Consider the following 17,272-nt stretch of genomic DNA (forward strand, 5'->3'; position numbering starts at 1 on the left):
AGCCACCTCTGCATCCTCTGTACCTTTTGAGGACCAGTGTTCTAGAGCCTACTAGAGTAGGCTGTCAACTGTTTTGGGGCCCCTTTAACTGACTTTCTAAAATAGTCACTTTCTGCAAGGTCTTATAAGCCAGATTTGGAAGATCTGGAAACAAGAATCCAGTCTGCTTATACAGCAGAAAATTTTTATTTCCTGGCTTTGAATTCCCATAGAGCTTACCTAAGGATCTCTCTAGCCCCTGAGCAGCAGCAATCATGAGTCTGGGAGTCATGGAAGAGGAAGACCTGGCGGAGTACTTCCGCTTGCAGTATGGGGAACGACTCCTGGAGTTGCTAATGTAAGTCACAGACAATCTCCACCACTCCCACCACCCCAGACTTCAATATCTCCTGGCTCTTCACTTGAGACAGCCTGTGGTAGTAGAATCAACCCTGGAATATGAGTGAGGAGAAACTCTAATCATATTTCACTGATTGTTATCTATATAGTAACTTTGCCTCTCTGAATATCAGATTTCTCATCTGAAAAATAAAAGTAATAAAATATGCCCAGTTTGGTCCTTACCTCCCTCTCCTAGTTCTCTTTCTTTTTTTAAATTTAAAAAATTTTGAACTTGAGGATTTTCAATAAAAACAAACACTTCCATACACAATTAAAAAAGAAGATTGTGACATTTATTTTTTTATTATTAGATTTATATTGTGGCATTCTATTATATATAATTTGTTTTTCAAAAGTTGCTATTACATTTAACAAAGTGGTAATGAAATTGCCCTGCTTGTGTTCCTTTGTGAACTTCTTTTTGTTTCCTTTTGTGTACTTTGGAATGTTTTCTTGGTGCTATTTTTTCTTTCTTTTTGGTTTTGTACCCTTATTCCTTACCTATTAACCCCTTTCTTTCCAACTAAAAGCCCTCTCATAATAATTAGGTAGTCCTGCAAAAGGAACAAATATACAGTCCATGCTTGAAAATGTGTACCTCATCCTGTCTCTCTCTGTCAAGAAATGTAAGTCTCACCATCAGACTTCTAAAGTCCTGAGACTAGTTATTGCAATGATTAGTGTTCTGAGAAGTCTTTCAAGGTTGTTTCTTTTATATCATTGTAGTCACAGTGTGAATTGTTCTCTCGGTTTTGCTCACCTCACTCTGGACCAGTTCATAGAAGTCTTTCCTAATGGGTATAAAGCCTTTTGTGATCATGAAAAGCAAATAAACAAAAATTAAAACTTCCCACAACAATATAAATATTATTATTGTGATTCTTTGCCCTTTCCCTATACATAATGTGCTCGCTCTCTGTCTCTGTCTCTGTCTCTGTCTCTGTCTGTCTCTGTCTCTGTCTCTCTGTCTTTCTCTCTCTCACCCACACTCACACTCACAATCTGCTCTTTATTTTTGAACTTCTGACACCATTTCAAAGCCCTCTCCTACCCCAATTTTTTGACTGATCTAATGGGAAGACTGAGGATGATTGATCCTTCCCATACTAGTGAGGGCATCTGACTCTCAAAATTACTGCCATGTCCAGGACTTCCCAAGTATTCTTTACATATTCCATTTAGTGACCATCAGGTCCTTCAGATGCAATCACACTTTATTTCTCATACCTTTGCAACAGGAAGTTCCCATCAACAGAAGAGCAGTCACCATCTCCATCCATCCGGCTCCTGGAGAAAAAGAAGGAGGCCAAAATAATGCATCAAGCCATGGAGGAAAAAAAGGAGGTGAGGGCATGCCTAAGAAGGGGTGTAGGGATGAGTCAGGAGAAGGAGGTAGAGTGAGAAGAGGGCAAAGTAGTAATTTGTCCTACAGTCTATCTTTTGTGTTGGGGGAGGGGTGAGTAGAATGGGATGTGGAAGGGAAAGGAGGAAGCTTTCTTGAAATGGACCCAGATTCCACTGGGAATGGGAGAAACAACTGTGAGAATCTTGGTCTGTTTGCCTTCCTGGAAGAATAGAAGGGAGCCAACCCTTTTGCCTCCCTCTCCTCCTGTCCCTAACCCAAAATACAGGCAAATGCTTGTAGCTGCAGATTGGTATTGGTTCACAGAGCTTCATCCCAAAAGGTGGGGATCTGATAGCAGTTTAAAGCTAGATGAGGAGCACTTGCTGAATCTGCGAGGATTGTGTGAGATATGGGGCCTTAGAAAATACTCAACTACTGGGAGAACCTCCAGGAACTAATGCAGAGTGAAATGAGTAGAAGGAAGAAAACATTATACACAGGACTTGAAACATTGTGGAACAATACAATGTAATAGACCTTGTTAATACAAGACAATCCCAAGGAATTTATGAAAAAGAATGCTATCCACATTGAGAGAAAGAACTGTGGGAGTAGAAAGCAGAAGAAAAACAAATAACTTATCATTTGTTTATATGGATATATGATTTGGAGGTTTGGTTTTTAAAGATTGCTCTATTGCAAAACTGAATAATATGGAAATAGGTATAAGTGAGAACATTTGTATAGCACACTGGAAGTGCTTATTGGATCCAGAAGGGGGTAGAGAAGAGGGGAGGGAAAGAAAATGAAATATGTAAACATAGAAAAATATTTTTAAAATTAAAAATAAAAAAATACTGAATTGCTACAGCTACAAAGCCTGCGTAGTAATTTCTGTTGACCTTTTTCATATGGTCCTGTAGACATTTAAAAGGAGAATGGAGGCCCTGAATCTGCGCTGGGAGGAACTTGGAGTCAAGGAGGCCCAACTAAAGGCTCATATAAAGAAGTTTGAACAATTTATACAGGTATGGATTAAAATCTGAGCAACTATAATCTCCCTCCTCCCCTCCCCACTCCACATACTCTTATTTGTCACCTCAATCCTCTGCTTAAAAACCTTGTATGGCCATCTTGTATGCCTATAGAATAAAGCATATGCCACTTGAACCTGACATTCAAGACCATTCACAACTCCAACTTACTTTTCTAGGTTTATTTCATGGTATAGCCTTAAATAAATTCTATTGCAAATAGACTGATCTACGTTGTTCCCAATTTTTATCTTACCCTTTTAAGCCTGAGTTCCTTTGCTCGTGTGATAGTCCGCCATGTCTGGAATGGTCTCCCTCCCACAACCTCTATTTATCAAAGTCCCTTTTTTCTCAACAGTCAGCTCAAGTGCCGCCATTTATAAAACTTTCTCTGGCCACATCCTAGGTAAAAGATATTGAAGTCTGACACCAATACATGATATTTTTTTAAGAAGAGAATTAGTTGGCACTAGATATGGTGAATACCAAATCAAAACACAATAATATCTTTTGAGAAAGAAAATTACTGGTTTCTATTATGGGAGTTATTTACAGATCAACTGTCTGTATTCAATCAGACCATTATTTTTAGATCAAAATCAATACACAATGAGGAAAAATGATAAAAACAAGACACAGCATGAAGTTTGTTGTTCAGTCATTTTTCAGTTATATCTGAATCTTCATGAACCCATTTCTTGGCAAATATACTGGAGAGGTTTGCCATTTCCTTCTCCAACTCATATTACAGATAAGGAAACTGAAGTAAATAGGACTAAGTGACTTGCCCAAGTTTATACCCTTAGTAAGTGTCTAAGGTCAGATTGGAACTCAGGAAAATGAGTCTTCCTGACTCCATGCCCAGCATTCTATCCACTGTGCTACCTAGCTGCCCTCGGTATGAAGTTTAGGCATTTTCAAAACTGATTTATCTAAATAAATTTATTGATGCAAAAAATGAGAAATAGACAAAAGAACAAATATTGATACAAGAACATTGTAATTTCTTAACAAAATTTAATCAATTTAAAGCAGTCACCTTGAGAGGATTATAACCTAGAATGATCTATGATCTAGAAATTGCCTCAACTATTACATACTTTTAATTTCTACTCCAGAATGGGAGATAAAGCATCCACAGGCAACACTGATTTAGAATATAAATTCATTTGTAAAATCTTATAAGAAGATAGATTATAAGCAGTAGCAACTAAAAAAACAGTAAGAAAGGATAGAAGATAATAAGTATAGAAAGCTTGGTCATATGATGAACTTAAACATACAAAAGAAAAACTCTGCCAAAATTTCTATAATCAACTATTTTTTTTTTCTGTAAATGACAGCAGAGCCGCTATATTTGCACTTTTCATCACAATGTTTGATAGCCCCATTTTCTGCTTGGCTTATATTAGGTAGAAATGGTACTATAGAGAACACTGATGGGATGAGAAGTTAAAGTAGGTCAAACAAATGCATAAATTTATGCTGGAAGTGACATTTTCAGGGCATTGAAGAACCGATTCTCAAGACATCTGAAAAATAAGATGCCAAAGGTTTGGGGGGGAAAGTCATAAACCTCATTACAGAAAAAGGGCAATTGAGAAAACATCATTAAATACTGACCTATAAAACATTAAAATTAAATTCTATAGAACAGAGGGCATTCTTTGTAAGAGTATGAGAAAGGATCAGGGGTGATGCTAGGCGCCTCAGTGGATAGAGAGTTTGACCTGGAGAAAAGAAGTCCTGTATTCAAATTTGACCTCCAACATTCCCTAGCTATGTAACCTTAGGCAAGTCACTTAACCCCAATAGTCTAGCACTTATCTCTCTTCTGCCTTTGAATGGAAGAAGGCAAGGTTTAAAAAGGGGGACAGTGGCAATTGAGAAAGTATCACTAAATACTTATCCCATATGCTTATTCATTTCTATAGAATGAAGGGCACCCTTGGTAAGAGTATGAAAAAGGATCACATAGGTTAAAAAAAATTTTGGTATACAACAGGCCATATTTTTATTGTCACACAATTAAAGTTTAGAGAATACATGATACCACTGTACCTATGTTGTTTGTTAACTCTTGGCAGAGCAAAATGTTGTCTCAAAGGTCCTTCTCTAAAAGATTTCAAGGCTGCTTGACCCCATGGCCTCTCTGCTCCCCATATGTCCTTTTGGGGTCTCCTTCTAGGAAAATGACCAGAAAAGAATTCGAGCTTTGAAGAAAGCCAGCAAGGAGAGAGAATTGAAGAGGCTGCGGGTGAAAGAATTGTCTAAAGCAAAGCAAGAGATGGCTGCCCTGAGACAGGAGCATCAGAGGATCAATGCCAAGTTGCAGGACTATTCTATCTTCCAAAAGTACTTGGAGAAGGTAGTGGAGAACTCTGAGGTAGGCGAGCTAATTTAGGTATTCTTCAGGTTGTTGGGGGAAGAACAAGTTAGAGCTGATTTTTCCTTCTAGCTAATCATTCTCTCACACTGGGAACAGTGCCTTGACCTGTGGTCAGAGTGTTTAACTTCCTCTCCCCACCATTATTCCCAGTTATTTAGGTTGTTCTAAATTGGGCCACAGATGGGGAGGATGAGGAAATGATTTAGGTGGTAACATGATGAGAATTTTCCTTCCTTAGGAAAAAAATTTGGTGCATGCATTGTAATATATGCATATTTATGTAATTATTTATTACTTTTATATTATATCATGTATTATTATTCTCACATATTAAGTACATTATACGACATAGCCCAAATAGAAATTTCTTAGAGGATGCATAGAAAACTGGAATTCTCATTTTGAAGACCACTGGCAGCTTCTCTCCCTTAAAAAAAAAAAATCTAAAATAAGTTTTCTTTAAAATTATAATCCATGTTTTTGTTTTATAAAAATAGGTTTAGTGGAAAAATACTGCCTAGACTCAGATCAATGTGGCACTAAATACTAGGGATCCTCTACCCTACCCCTAGCTCCTCTTCCCAAAATCTCTCCCTAGTGCCCAAAATTCTAACATAAGCATTATATTCAAAGAATATCCATTCTGTATTGGCTCTTCAAGTCACCTATTTCAAACAGAAGTCAAAAAGAATTAGGGACTTACCCAAAGTAATTGAGCTAATAAGTGACAAAGCCAATACCAAAAATTTCTTTCTCCTGACTCTAGCATCCATAAGGGGAAAGGGATAGATTACTTTGGCTCTGTTTCTAAAATCCTATGAGACAGAGGCAGAAAGACAGAATATTTCCTGAGAACTTACTATGTGTGAAACATTGTGTAAAGTACTTGGGTTACAAAAATAAGTAAGCAAACAAGACAGTTCCTCCCGTCAAGAAGCTTACATTCTAAAAGGAGAAAGATACCCCACTATAATACAATAAGGGAAGCTGGACTGTGGGACTGGGGTAGAGGGGTGTATTCTTGAGAAGGCATAGTTTAGATCTGGTAGGCAGGAAGTGAGATTGGGGCCTGGTTAGAAATAGATTTAGTATTAGTCATCCCTCAGGACCAAAGTGGCAGTGCTCTGAAAGTGAGGGTGGAGGTGGGGAAGGAGATGAAAATGATGGCCAGAGTTTAAGTTAGTGACAGACTAAGGGTACTCAGCCTGGAACCTCTTAGGTTTAGAACTCTAAGGGTTCTCCTTTTTTCTCCCCCCCCCTTCCCCCATCAAGTGAATCATGCCCCTGCCTGGATAGTGAGCTGGGTGAACCCTAGAAGACTCCAGTCAACAAAGAAGGACTGCAAATTAGGTCATCATACACTTTTAGTGCGTATGTACAAGTCCATATTCTCCTCTTTAACTTCCTCTACTTTCCTCTACTTCACTTATATTCTCTCCCACTGGCCTATGAAGTCCTTTTAATTGTAACAGCTAGCCAAGAGGAAATTTTGACAGAGGGAAGGTCGGAGAAACAGATCCCGTGTCTGACCTAGGGATAGGTCCTTGGGAATCAGAGAGCAGCATGTGGACACTGGATGTCTGAGGCTTATGGACATTGTATGGTAGGAGTACTTACTGAAAGGCAAATGGGAAGACATCAAAATAACTCTACTTCTGTAGGATCAGTCCTGTGCATTAGGCATCAACAATTGATAACAAAAATAACTTGTATTTATGTAGAGCAAGGATTCTGGAGAACATTGTTCCTAGTAACAACAATATTATGGAATGAGAGACTTAGCTACTCTCAAAAAAACAATGATCCAGGACAATTGTGAGGGACTTAGGACAAGGAATGCTATTCACCTTTAGAGAAGGAGCTGTTAGAGTCAGAATACAGGTGAAAGCATATAATTTTTCAGTTGTTTATTTGGGTTTTTATTTGGATGTTTTGGTTTTATATGATTATTCACTTGTAAAAATGAACAACATGGAAGTATGTTTTGCATGATAATACTTATATAACTCATATTGAATTTCTCTGGGAAGAGAGGGAGGGAGATAATTTGGATCATATAAACTTTGGAAAATGTATGTGAAAATTTATTACATGTAATTGGTAAATTTTTTTAAAATTCTAAATTGAGTAGAGGTTCTGTATAATTTTCATGTCATGAACTCATTTGGCATGCTGGGAAAGTCTATGAACTCCTCCTCAGAATAATATACATTAAATGCCATAAAATACAACAATATACAATAAAATACATAAAACATAGAGAGAAACTAGTTATATGAAATTAATATAAATTTTTTTCTCTTCCAATATTATAAACCACCTGAAGTCTATTTAGGGGTCTGCCCTAGGTTAAGAATCCTATATATAGAACTTCAACATTAACAAAGCTTTAACAAAGCACTTTGGGTAATTGAGTGCTTCTGTTCACAACCTTTGTTATTTCACTCTTTAAAAATATAACTGGGACAGGGAAAGGATTTTGTAAAACTTTTCTAGGGCTGTTTGTAAATTTTTTTATTTAATTAATTAAGAATATTTTTCCATGGTTACATAATTCATATTCTTTCCCTCCCTTCATCCCTCCCCACTCCTGGAGCTGATGAGCATTTCCACTGGGTTTTACATGTATCATTGTTCAAAACCTATTTCCTATTCTGCATTTCTACTCCCACAGTTCTTTCTCTGATGTGGATAGCATTCTTCCTTATAAATTCTAGGGCTGTTTTGGAAAGACCACCTTGAAATCAAAAAGAGAATCCCTCTCCCCTGCTCCAAGGTGAATATTAGCTCAAGTGCAGATAATTACTTGACAATTCACAAAGTACTTTCCTTAGAACAATCTGGTGATATCTGTAGTGTAATATTCTCTTTGTTTTATAGAGCAAAAATTGAGTGTGAAAGGTAAATGACCACTCAGGGTTACATAGTTAATAGCCAGTAGTCAACTTTTAGTTTTCTGTTTTCCTCACTTCCAAAAGTCATTATTGTCAACAACCTTATTCTAGGCCATTCCTGTTTTTGAGTGGGAAAGAATGTGAGTGAGATAAAGGAGAAAAGAAGATAAGGAGAATCTGTACTTGTACATACACTGAAAGTGTATGATGACCTAATCTGTGGCCCTTCTTTGTTGAATGGAGACCTAGGCAGAGGCATAGGGGGGAGGGGGTTAAGAAAAAAGAGAGCTAGAGACTCCAGGCTGGGTACCCTCAATGGCCCAAATATGAGAACAGATAGAATGAGGGAGATAAATTAGAATTACTTCCTTCCTTACTCTCCATCTTTTCTTTCTTTCTTTTTTTTTAACATTATTTTATTTTGTCATTTCCAAGCATTATTCATTGGAGACAAAGATCCTTTTTCTCCTCCCCCCACCCCCATCCCATAGCCAACGTGCGATTCCACTGGGTATCACAAGTGTTCTTGATTCGAACCCATTTCCATGTTGTTGGTATTTGCACCAGAGTGTTCTTTTAGAGTCTCTCCTCAATCATATCCCCTCAACCCCTGTAGTCTAGCAGTTGGTTTTCCTTGGTGTTTTTACTCCCACAGTTTGTCCTCTGCTTGTGGATAGTGTTTTTTCTCCTGTATCCCTGCAGATTGTTCAGGGACATTGCATTGACACTAATGGAGAAGTCCATTACGTTCGATTGTACCACAGTGTGTCAGTCTCTGTGTACAATGTTTTCCTGGTTCTGCTCCTTTCGCTCTGCATCACTTCCTGGAGGTTGTTCCAGTCTCCATGGAATTCCTCCACTTTGTTATTCCTTTGAGCACAATAGTATTCCATCACCAACATATACCACAATTTGTTTAACCATTCTCCAACTGAAGGGCATCCCCTCATTTTCCAATTTTTGGCCACCACAAAGAGGGCTGCTATGAATATTCTTGTACAAGTCTTGTTCCTTATTATCTCTTTGGGGTACAAGCCCAGCAGTGCTATGGCTGGATCACTCTCCATCTTTTCAAGGTAATATGGTGTCAACTTCACTGTTCTCTATATTAAGCAAATGGATTGAGTCTTCCAGCTTTGGAGAAGTGTTATTTAAATGGGTCAGGAAGACAGTGATCTCTATTCCCTTTCAATCTGTTACAGTTTGAGGAGATCCATGAGGTTATTGGACGCTACAAGACACTTGTGAGCATGCACTATGACTTGATGCAGTCGGCCCAAGAGGGGCAGGAGAAAATTGATCGGGCCAAGGCCAGGCTTACTCGATATGTAGAAGAAAAGGATGATGAGGTCCTCCAGCATAACAATGAGCTTGCAAGGTTGCAAATGCGGTATGATCGAGCCCGTAGTGATGTCATCATTTGGGTAAGAAGATCCTCATGTCATAGGATTATCAGCCCTAGAAGAAAGCTCAGAGATCATGCATTATAATTTCTCTCCTTTTATAAATGAGGAAGCTGAAGCCCCTAGGAAAGAAGTGACACTCAGCATTACACAACTAATGAGTAGAACTGGGACTCAAACCCAGATCTTCAACTCCAAAGCCTTGATCTTCCCAATACTAACAAACAGGATAATAGGGGAGTGAATGAGGGTGGTGAAGCCCTTTATCTCCTTGCTTTTGGATAGTGTCCAGTTAGAACAAGTTCTCAAGGTAGTCCAAGGAGGAGGTTTACAGAGTCTAGGTTGCCTCTTGTCCTGCTTGATTGTGATAGTGAATCTGAGAGTTAGACTAGTCCTCCTTCCTTCACAGATCTTCAGCATTTATTGATCCACCTTCTCTACTACCCCTCCTCCTCTCTATTTCTAGGAATCTCGATGGGCACATATCCAGAATACAGCTGCCAAAAAAACACTGCTGTTGGGCACCATCAAGATGGCAACCTTGAATCTCTTCCAAATTGTGAGCAAGCAACTGAAGGAGACAACCCAAGTGCCCTTGGAGGATACCCACAAGCAGCTAGACATGGTAGGAGGACAAGGCAGCCCTTTACAGGGTATCAGGTGTTTCTGATGATAGGATCATGAGGTTTCTATATGCCACAAGAATTAGGTCCTATTATGGTATTTAGGGATAATCCAGCTCCAGTTCCTAATTCAGCAGTCTTGGAAGATTTTAGGAAAGGGTGGGTATTTGCAGTACCATGATAAGAGCACTTTTATTATGGATTTTCTATTTCCTATCTGCTACCTCAGCTGGAGATGGCATTGACTGTGTTTAGGTACACATAAGCCCAACTCAAAGAGTTGAAATTTTCACAGTCTGAAATTTCTGGTCACAGGTTTCTAGAAATATCTCTGTTGTACCTGGACAAATCTATGTATTTAAGACCTGACCCAGAGTAAAGCAATTATCAACTTCTTTGCTGGCCTGGATACTATGTGTGTAGAACATTGTCAGTCTTGATTTTAAAATAAAGGTTAGGGGGAGCTAGAGAATACAATGAATAGGGCAGCAGGCCTGGAGTTGGGAAGGCCTGGGTTTAAATCTGGCCTTAGATGCTTCTTAGCTACATGACCTCTGGACAAGTCACTTAATCTTGTAGAATTAATACTAAAACATAAGGTAAAGATTTTTAAAAAATAAAATAAAGGTTAATCATCCTCAAAAAATCATAATCACAAAATCAGAGCTAGAAGCCATTCAAAACACAAAGTTTTATTTTGAGTAAAAACCTCTATCCTTAGTCAGAAGTGTAAGCATCAAGAGAGAATGTTCTTTATGATAGAAAGTTAATTTTTATAAAGATTTATATTTATATTTTCATGTTATTATTCATATTTATAAAATTTCAGTCTCTCAAAGCTTCAATCAAGGCTAAATAGTTTCATTCACACAAACATCTCATGATCCTGAATTTATAAGTATAAATAGAAAGAAAATTTATGAATTTCTTCATTCTTCTTCTTTGGGTAGATTTTAAGTTTTGGCTTTGTGATGGATGAAATTTTTGAGAGATGTTTCTGGATTTAAATTAATTTATTAATTGACCAGTCCTACTATGGTCAAATAATTCTCTCAACAATCAAAAGACTCTAACTCCCCTGGATCGAGCATCTAAATATAATTTTTGGAGCTTATTATTCAGTTCCTCCCTTGAACATCCCAAGCTAGTTGATGTCCCAGACAGGGTTTGAGCTCAGGTTTTCCTGACTCAACACTGTATCCATTATAATACTTTGCTGTTTTTTTCTGCCTTATTCATATTCCAGAGAAATTAGTGTGGTGGGTGGTAAAGACAAAGTTCTAAAGAAGAAGAGACCAAGGATACCCACACATACACTCTCTAGCACCAAAGTCTTGGATAGAGCCTGTTTTAGGGCATATCATCCCTCCAAGTGCTAACAAATTGCCTCCTGGGACCAACTCTAGACATTCTATAATGACAGATACCTGAGATCATTGAAAGCATCCACCACACATGAATGAACAAAAGAAAAAGCACTGTACTAAGCAATGAGGATACAAAATGTCCCTGATTTCAAGGTGCCCATGTTCTTCCTGTCTCGTCTTTCCTATTCTATCCATCCTCCATTCCAACTACCAAAGTGTTTTTTCTAAAGCACAATCCCACTCCCTATTCAATAAGTTGCAGTATCAAGCAAATAGGTAGCATAGTGGATAGAGTGCCAAACCTGTAGTCAGGAGGTCCTCTGTTCCCAAAGTCACACAGCTAAGAAGTGTCTGAAGCCATATTTGAACCCAGGGCATTCCATCTCCTGGCTTGGCTTTCTATTCACAGAACCACCTTGCTATCCTGAATCCTTTACTTTTCACTGACTGTCTGACCAAGGCTGGAATGAGTTCTCTTCTCATCTCTGCCTCCTAGATTAAAATGGCTGTGTTCTATTTAATTTAAAGAGAAAAGAAAAAATTTAGACTTACCTCTACATCTGATTTGTGTGGATTCAAAATAAGCTATTAAAAGCTGACTTAGGGATAGTCACAACAGTAAAGGAAAAGTTTAGGAAAGTTAAGAAGATTGAGGGTATTTTGTCATAACCGACATGGTCAGCCAGATTGTTAAATTTATGATTGGAATGAACATATTTAATTGGTTGCCAGGGATTTAATGACTAAACCCCCAAAATGAATTACTAACGTCAGCAATGGAATTAATGGTAGTTTATTTTACAATAGAGGGAAAATATTAAGGAAGAGAAAAAGAGAAAAAGGGAGAGAGAGAGAGAGAGAAAGAAAGAAAGAAAGAAAGAAAGAGAGAGAGAGAGAAAGAGAGAGAGAAAGAGAGAGAGAGAGAGAGAGAGAGAGAGAGAGAGAGAGAGAGAGAGAGAGAGAGAGAGGAAGGAAGGAAAGGAAGGAAGGAAGGAAGGAAGGAAGGAAGGAAGGAAGGAAGGAAGGAAGGAAGGAAGGAAGGAAGGAAGGAAGGAAGGAAGGAAGGAAGGAAGAGAGAGAGAGAGAGAGAGAGAGAGAGAGAGAGAGAGAGAGAGGAGAGAGAGAGAGAGAGAGAGAGAGAGAGAGAGCGCTCTGGCTTCCTCTGAGCTAGATAGAAATTCAAAGGCCCCACACCAGGGGGAAGGAGTCTCAAGACAATGGGCCTTTTCCAGAGGCTGACACCTCCAGAAAGGCTAAAGAAAGGAAGTCAGCCTTTACACTCACCATGTGTCAGTTCAATCAGCAGATTCTTTATCGCCTCAACTCCAGTAGAACTGCTTCTTATAGGAGGCTCCACTCCAAGTGTGTCTCTTTCAAACTCCCAGAAGAACAACCACATTCTGGCCCTTGTCTCTTTTTAAAGACCTTTATTTCTTGTGTCACTTCCCCTAATTCCACGTCTATCAATCACAACTAACACTAGGCTCTAGGACTGCCCAGAAGACAGTTAGTCGATTCTAATTCATTACTCACTATCACACACATGGGTCACAGACCTCCCACTTCATGATTAAGTGGGATATTTATACATTTAGTGATTAGATCTAAAAATGGGCAGATCTCCATACACAACTTTAAGTATTGTGTTTGTATTTTGGGGGATTAAATCTAAAAAATAGACAGGGGACTAATCTTCACAATCAAGGAAGAGCTAAGTACCTTCATTGTTACAATCAGGGAAGAGCCAAATCCAATTTTCACACTACATGACTCAACTCAAATTCTAGTGTCAATAGGAGGCCTTTCCCAACATCCCATAAAACTCCATTGCAAGTGCTCTCCCTCTAAGAGGATCTCTCATTCTTTCTACCTGTATGACCCTGGGCAAGTCACTTAACCCCAACTGTATAGCCTTCACCACTCTTTTTGACGTGAAATAGATACTCAGTATTGATTCTAAGACAGAAAGTAAGGGTTAAAAAGATGACTTCACATTTCCCCTGTATATCTCTTATATGTACTTATTTGTTTCCAGATTGTCTCTACCATTTGACTGTGAGTTCCCTGAGGTCAGAAATTTGGGGGGGGAGTCTTTTTTATTTTTTATCCCTAGCACTAATGTTTGTTGAGGGACAGCTAGATGCTCAGTGAATTGAGAGCCTGGAGCCATGCATCCTGGAATATCTTTTTATTATTATTGTTGTTGTTATTACTATAACACTTAATTTTTTTGTCATCATCAGACAAGAACTTGTTCCAATGAATGAAAATTTAAACATTAACTTACATTTCTAATATTTTTGAGTTTACAAGTCACTTTACATTATGTCATGTCAACCTCACAACAATGCTGTAGGACAAGAAACTGAGGTAGAGCGATTGTCTAAAACTTATTCAGGTTTAAGGGGAAGTGCCAGAATCTGAATATAGATCTGAATTATCCACCAAACCTTGTAAAAGCCATTTTAGGGGCAGCTAGGTGTCTCAGTGGATAGAGTCAGACCTGGAGCCTAGAGGTTCTAGGTTCACATCAGGTTTCAGGTCTCTTATCTTCAAATGCATAGCCCTTACTTCTCTTCTGCTTTGGACCTGATACTTAGTGTTGATTCTAAGACAGAAGGTATGAGTTTTTTAAGAATGTCATTCTGGATATATTTAATAAGTATAGTATACTTTCAACTACTAAATAGAGCTAGCTGAACATAATTTAATCTTTCTTGATGATCCAGTTGTTATTATCCAATCATATCCAACTTGTCATGACCCCATTTAGAATTTTCTTGGTGAAGATACTAGAATGGTTTGCCATTTCCTTCTCCAGCTCATTTTATAGATAAAGAAACTGAGGTAAACAGAGTTAAATGACTTGCCCAGGGTCACACAGCTAATAAGTGTCTGAGGCCAGATATGAATTCAAAAGATGAGTCTTCCTGACTCCAGGCCCAGCACTCTATCTACTGCACCACCTAGCTGCCTCTCATTATTCAATATCATAGTTAAAAGATAAGTTTTGGGGACAAGCTGGGTGGCTTAGCGGATTGAGAGCCAGGCCTAGAGATAGGAGGTCCTAGGTTCTAATCTGGCCTCAGATGCTTCCTATCTGTGTGACCCTGGGCAAGTCACTTAACCCCTTGCCTAGCCCTTACTGCTCTTCTGCCTCAGAACCAATACATAGTATTGATTGTAAGATGGAAGGTAAGGGTTTAAAAAAAAAGATAAGGGATTTTTTGCTATATTATAAAAAAGTCCTTCAGAGGTATTGAGGTATGTTGGACTCTTTTGGTTTGCATAAAATAACCCCAGACAATTGTGCTTTTTCTAGTTCTCATATTTGTTTTTCTGTGGCTTTTCTGTCTCCTCCTTGAAGTCAGGCTGCTATTTGATGCTCAATATGTCTGTTCTACCAACATTTTCCCTTTCTAAATTGATGCTTCTGATTTTCTGTGGGCTTGGAACCTGGCCGCCATAATTATTAGAACTGTGTGTAAGATTTAACAAAAACATTTAGAATACCAAATGCCCAATGACAACTTGGTGATGAATTGGTGAGCAGAGAAATGGTTTTGATAAAACTGAAGCAAGAGCAGATATCAAAGCTCATCTCTTTCAGTTTTGTTGCTGGCTGGGCTTCCCTGTGAACCTGGCTAGAGCACCCTAATGGTGGCCACAGAATAGCAAGCTGATTGGAGCAGTGAGGAACGTATGTCTATTTTTCCATCTTTTCCCCTACTGCCTTACAATAAATTAAATTAATTTTTAAAAATTCTAATGAATAATGAATAAAATAGTTGGGTTTTTTTACATTAGCTTTGTGATAGCTATTCTAACTGCTCAAAAACTTTATGTAGTTCATCTGGGTTCTAAACAACTAACTAGTAACCATTTAAGTAACTAGTATTGTATTATCATTGCTATTTCATCCTTTCATTCAATACTATCCATACTGCTCATTCAACTAAAGAAGAATTAGGATATTTTTAATTTTTTAATTTTTTAAATAGTCCCTCATCTCTTCAAAGACTTCACAAAGACTTGGGTACCAATTAAAAACTGAGAACCTGACAAATTAGTTAGTTAGAACCAGAGAACATGACTAATTAGAACTTAAAGAAACTTCTTTTCTTCTAGGCTATGGGAAGATGATCAATATGGGATGGAGACAACTTTGTATGAGTTGGTGTTTCACAATAGAGCAACATGCCACAGGCCAAAAAACTTATTCTTTCTTTCTGTCCCTTGTTTTGTCAGATCCAGGAGTTCATCCAAGACCTGTCAGATATCTGGGCAGAGGTTAAGAAGAAGGAGCCTACATCAACTAAAACATAAAAAAGAAAACAATAGTTCCCAGCCGTTCTGGGTCAATACAACATAATGCTTTCAGCATTTTGATGGGCACCCCCCTTTCCCCTGAATGATGACTATCTCTCCATCAGATACCCACTAAATGTGATTTCAAGAGTCATTAAATTCTAACCTGACATGATTTCCATTTTTTTGTTGTCAGTTTCTCCATTGTAGGAAGGTAGACAGAGAGGGAATGGGAAGATAGCATTCAGGATGGGAAGGCTGGGCATGTATGACCTAGATTTTAAGGGGGGGGAGATTTTAAAAATATTAGAAGCAAGATAGACATGGTCCAATGGCCTGAAGTTCTAAAAGGTTCAAGACAGATGGGAGGCTCCCCAACAAGAAATGCATAGATTACAATCACATATTTTTGTGAGGAGAAAAAGATAGAGTAATAAAAAAAAAGTGTAGCTGCAAAGGGAGCAGCTACTTTGTGCTCAAATAAATTCAAAAGGATCTGGATAAAAGATGGAAGATGAGCAAATAACTGAGAACAAATATAGTAGGTAAGAAAGGCCCAGATCTGAAAGAATAGTCCCAGGGAAGGGTAAAGGTCAGAATGAACAGAGTTTTCTAAAAAAATATTAAGGATAATAAAAAGGGCTGTTTTACTTGCTTTTTTACCTTTCAAGGCCAGAAAAATGGGACAGGGTTATTGTTTGCAAAAGAGAAGAGAGATGTTATTTCCTTCTCCCTTTTTTGCTCAGTGCAGTTATAATGTCAGAAATGTATCCAAATCTGCAAACAAAACAAAACAAAAAACAATTAAGCCATGAGTCAATAACTATTAAAGGGACCTGGCCTCTTCCAACAAATAGGATTCCAGACTTTCCTCATGGACTGAGACCCCTACTTTTTTCCAGAATATAGCCTTTATACTCTTTAAGGCCCAACCTAGTCTTTATGTGCTAAGACAGTCTTTGGTGGATTCCAGACTCTTGGTACATACCTCACACTTATCAGATTGGCCAATATGACAGCAAAGGAAAAAGATAAATGTTGGAGGGGATGTGGCAAAATTGGGACACTAATGCATTACTGGTGGAGTTCTGAAATGATCTAACCATTCTGAAGGGAAATTTGAAACTATACTCAAAGGGCTTTAAAAGACTACCTGCACTTTGATCCAGCTATATCACTGCTGGGTGAGTACCTCAAAGAGATAATAAAGAAAAATGTTGTACAAAAATATTTATAGCCTCACTTTTTATGGTGACAAAAAAATTAGAAGATGAGAGGGTGTCCCTTGATTGGGGAATGGTTGAACAAATTGTGGGATTTGATGGTGATGGAATATTATTGTGCTATAAGGAATGATGAAGTGGAAGAATTCCATGTGAACTGAAATGACTTCTAGGAATTGATGCAGAGTGAAAAGAGCAGAACCAGGAGAACATTGTACACAGTGACTGAAACATTGTGGCACAAACAAATGTAATAGACTTCTCTACTAGCAACAACACAATGATCCAGGACAGTCCAGGAGAAT

The 17,272-nt window shown here is 38.2% G+C and overlaps 1 protein-coding gene across 1 annotated transcript; it reads left to right on the forward strand.

The window, feature by feature from the left end:
* The first annotated feature begins 15 nt into the window (after nucleotides 1–15).
* Nucleotides 16–15,919, forward strand: CCDC42 (coiled-coil domain containing 42). The gene is made up of 7 exons (XM_001367679.4): nucleotides 16–337; nucleotides 1,620–1,725; nucleotides 2,650–2,754; nucleotides 4,949–5,146; nucleotides 9,246–9,467; nucleotides 9,913–10,071; nucleotides 15,685–15,919. Exons 1-7 carry the CDS (start codon nucleotides 255–257, stop codon nucleotides 15,760–15,762), a joined length of 951 nt encoding a protein of 316 aa, XP_001367716.1. The 5' UTR covers nucleotides 16–254; the 3' UTR covers nucleotides 15,763–15,919.
* The last annotated feature ends 1,353 nt before the right edge of the window (nucleotides 15,920–17,272 follow it).

Source organism: Monodelphis domestica, chromosome 2, assembly GCF_027887165.1.
Source record: "Monodelphis domestica isolate mMonDom1 chromosome 2, mMonDom1.pri, whole genome shotgun sequence".
Classification (NCBI taxonomy): domain Eukaryota; kingdom Metazoa; phylum Chordata; class Mammalia; order Didelphimorphia; family Didelphidae; genus Monodelphis; species Monodelphis domestica.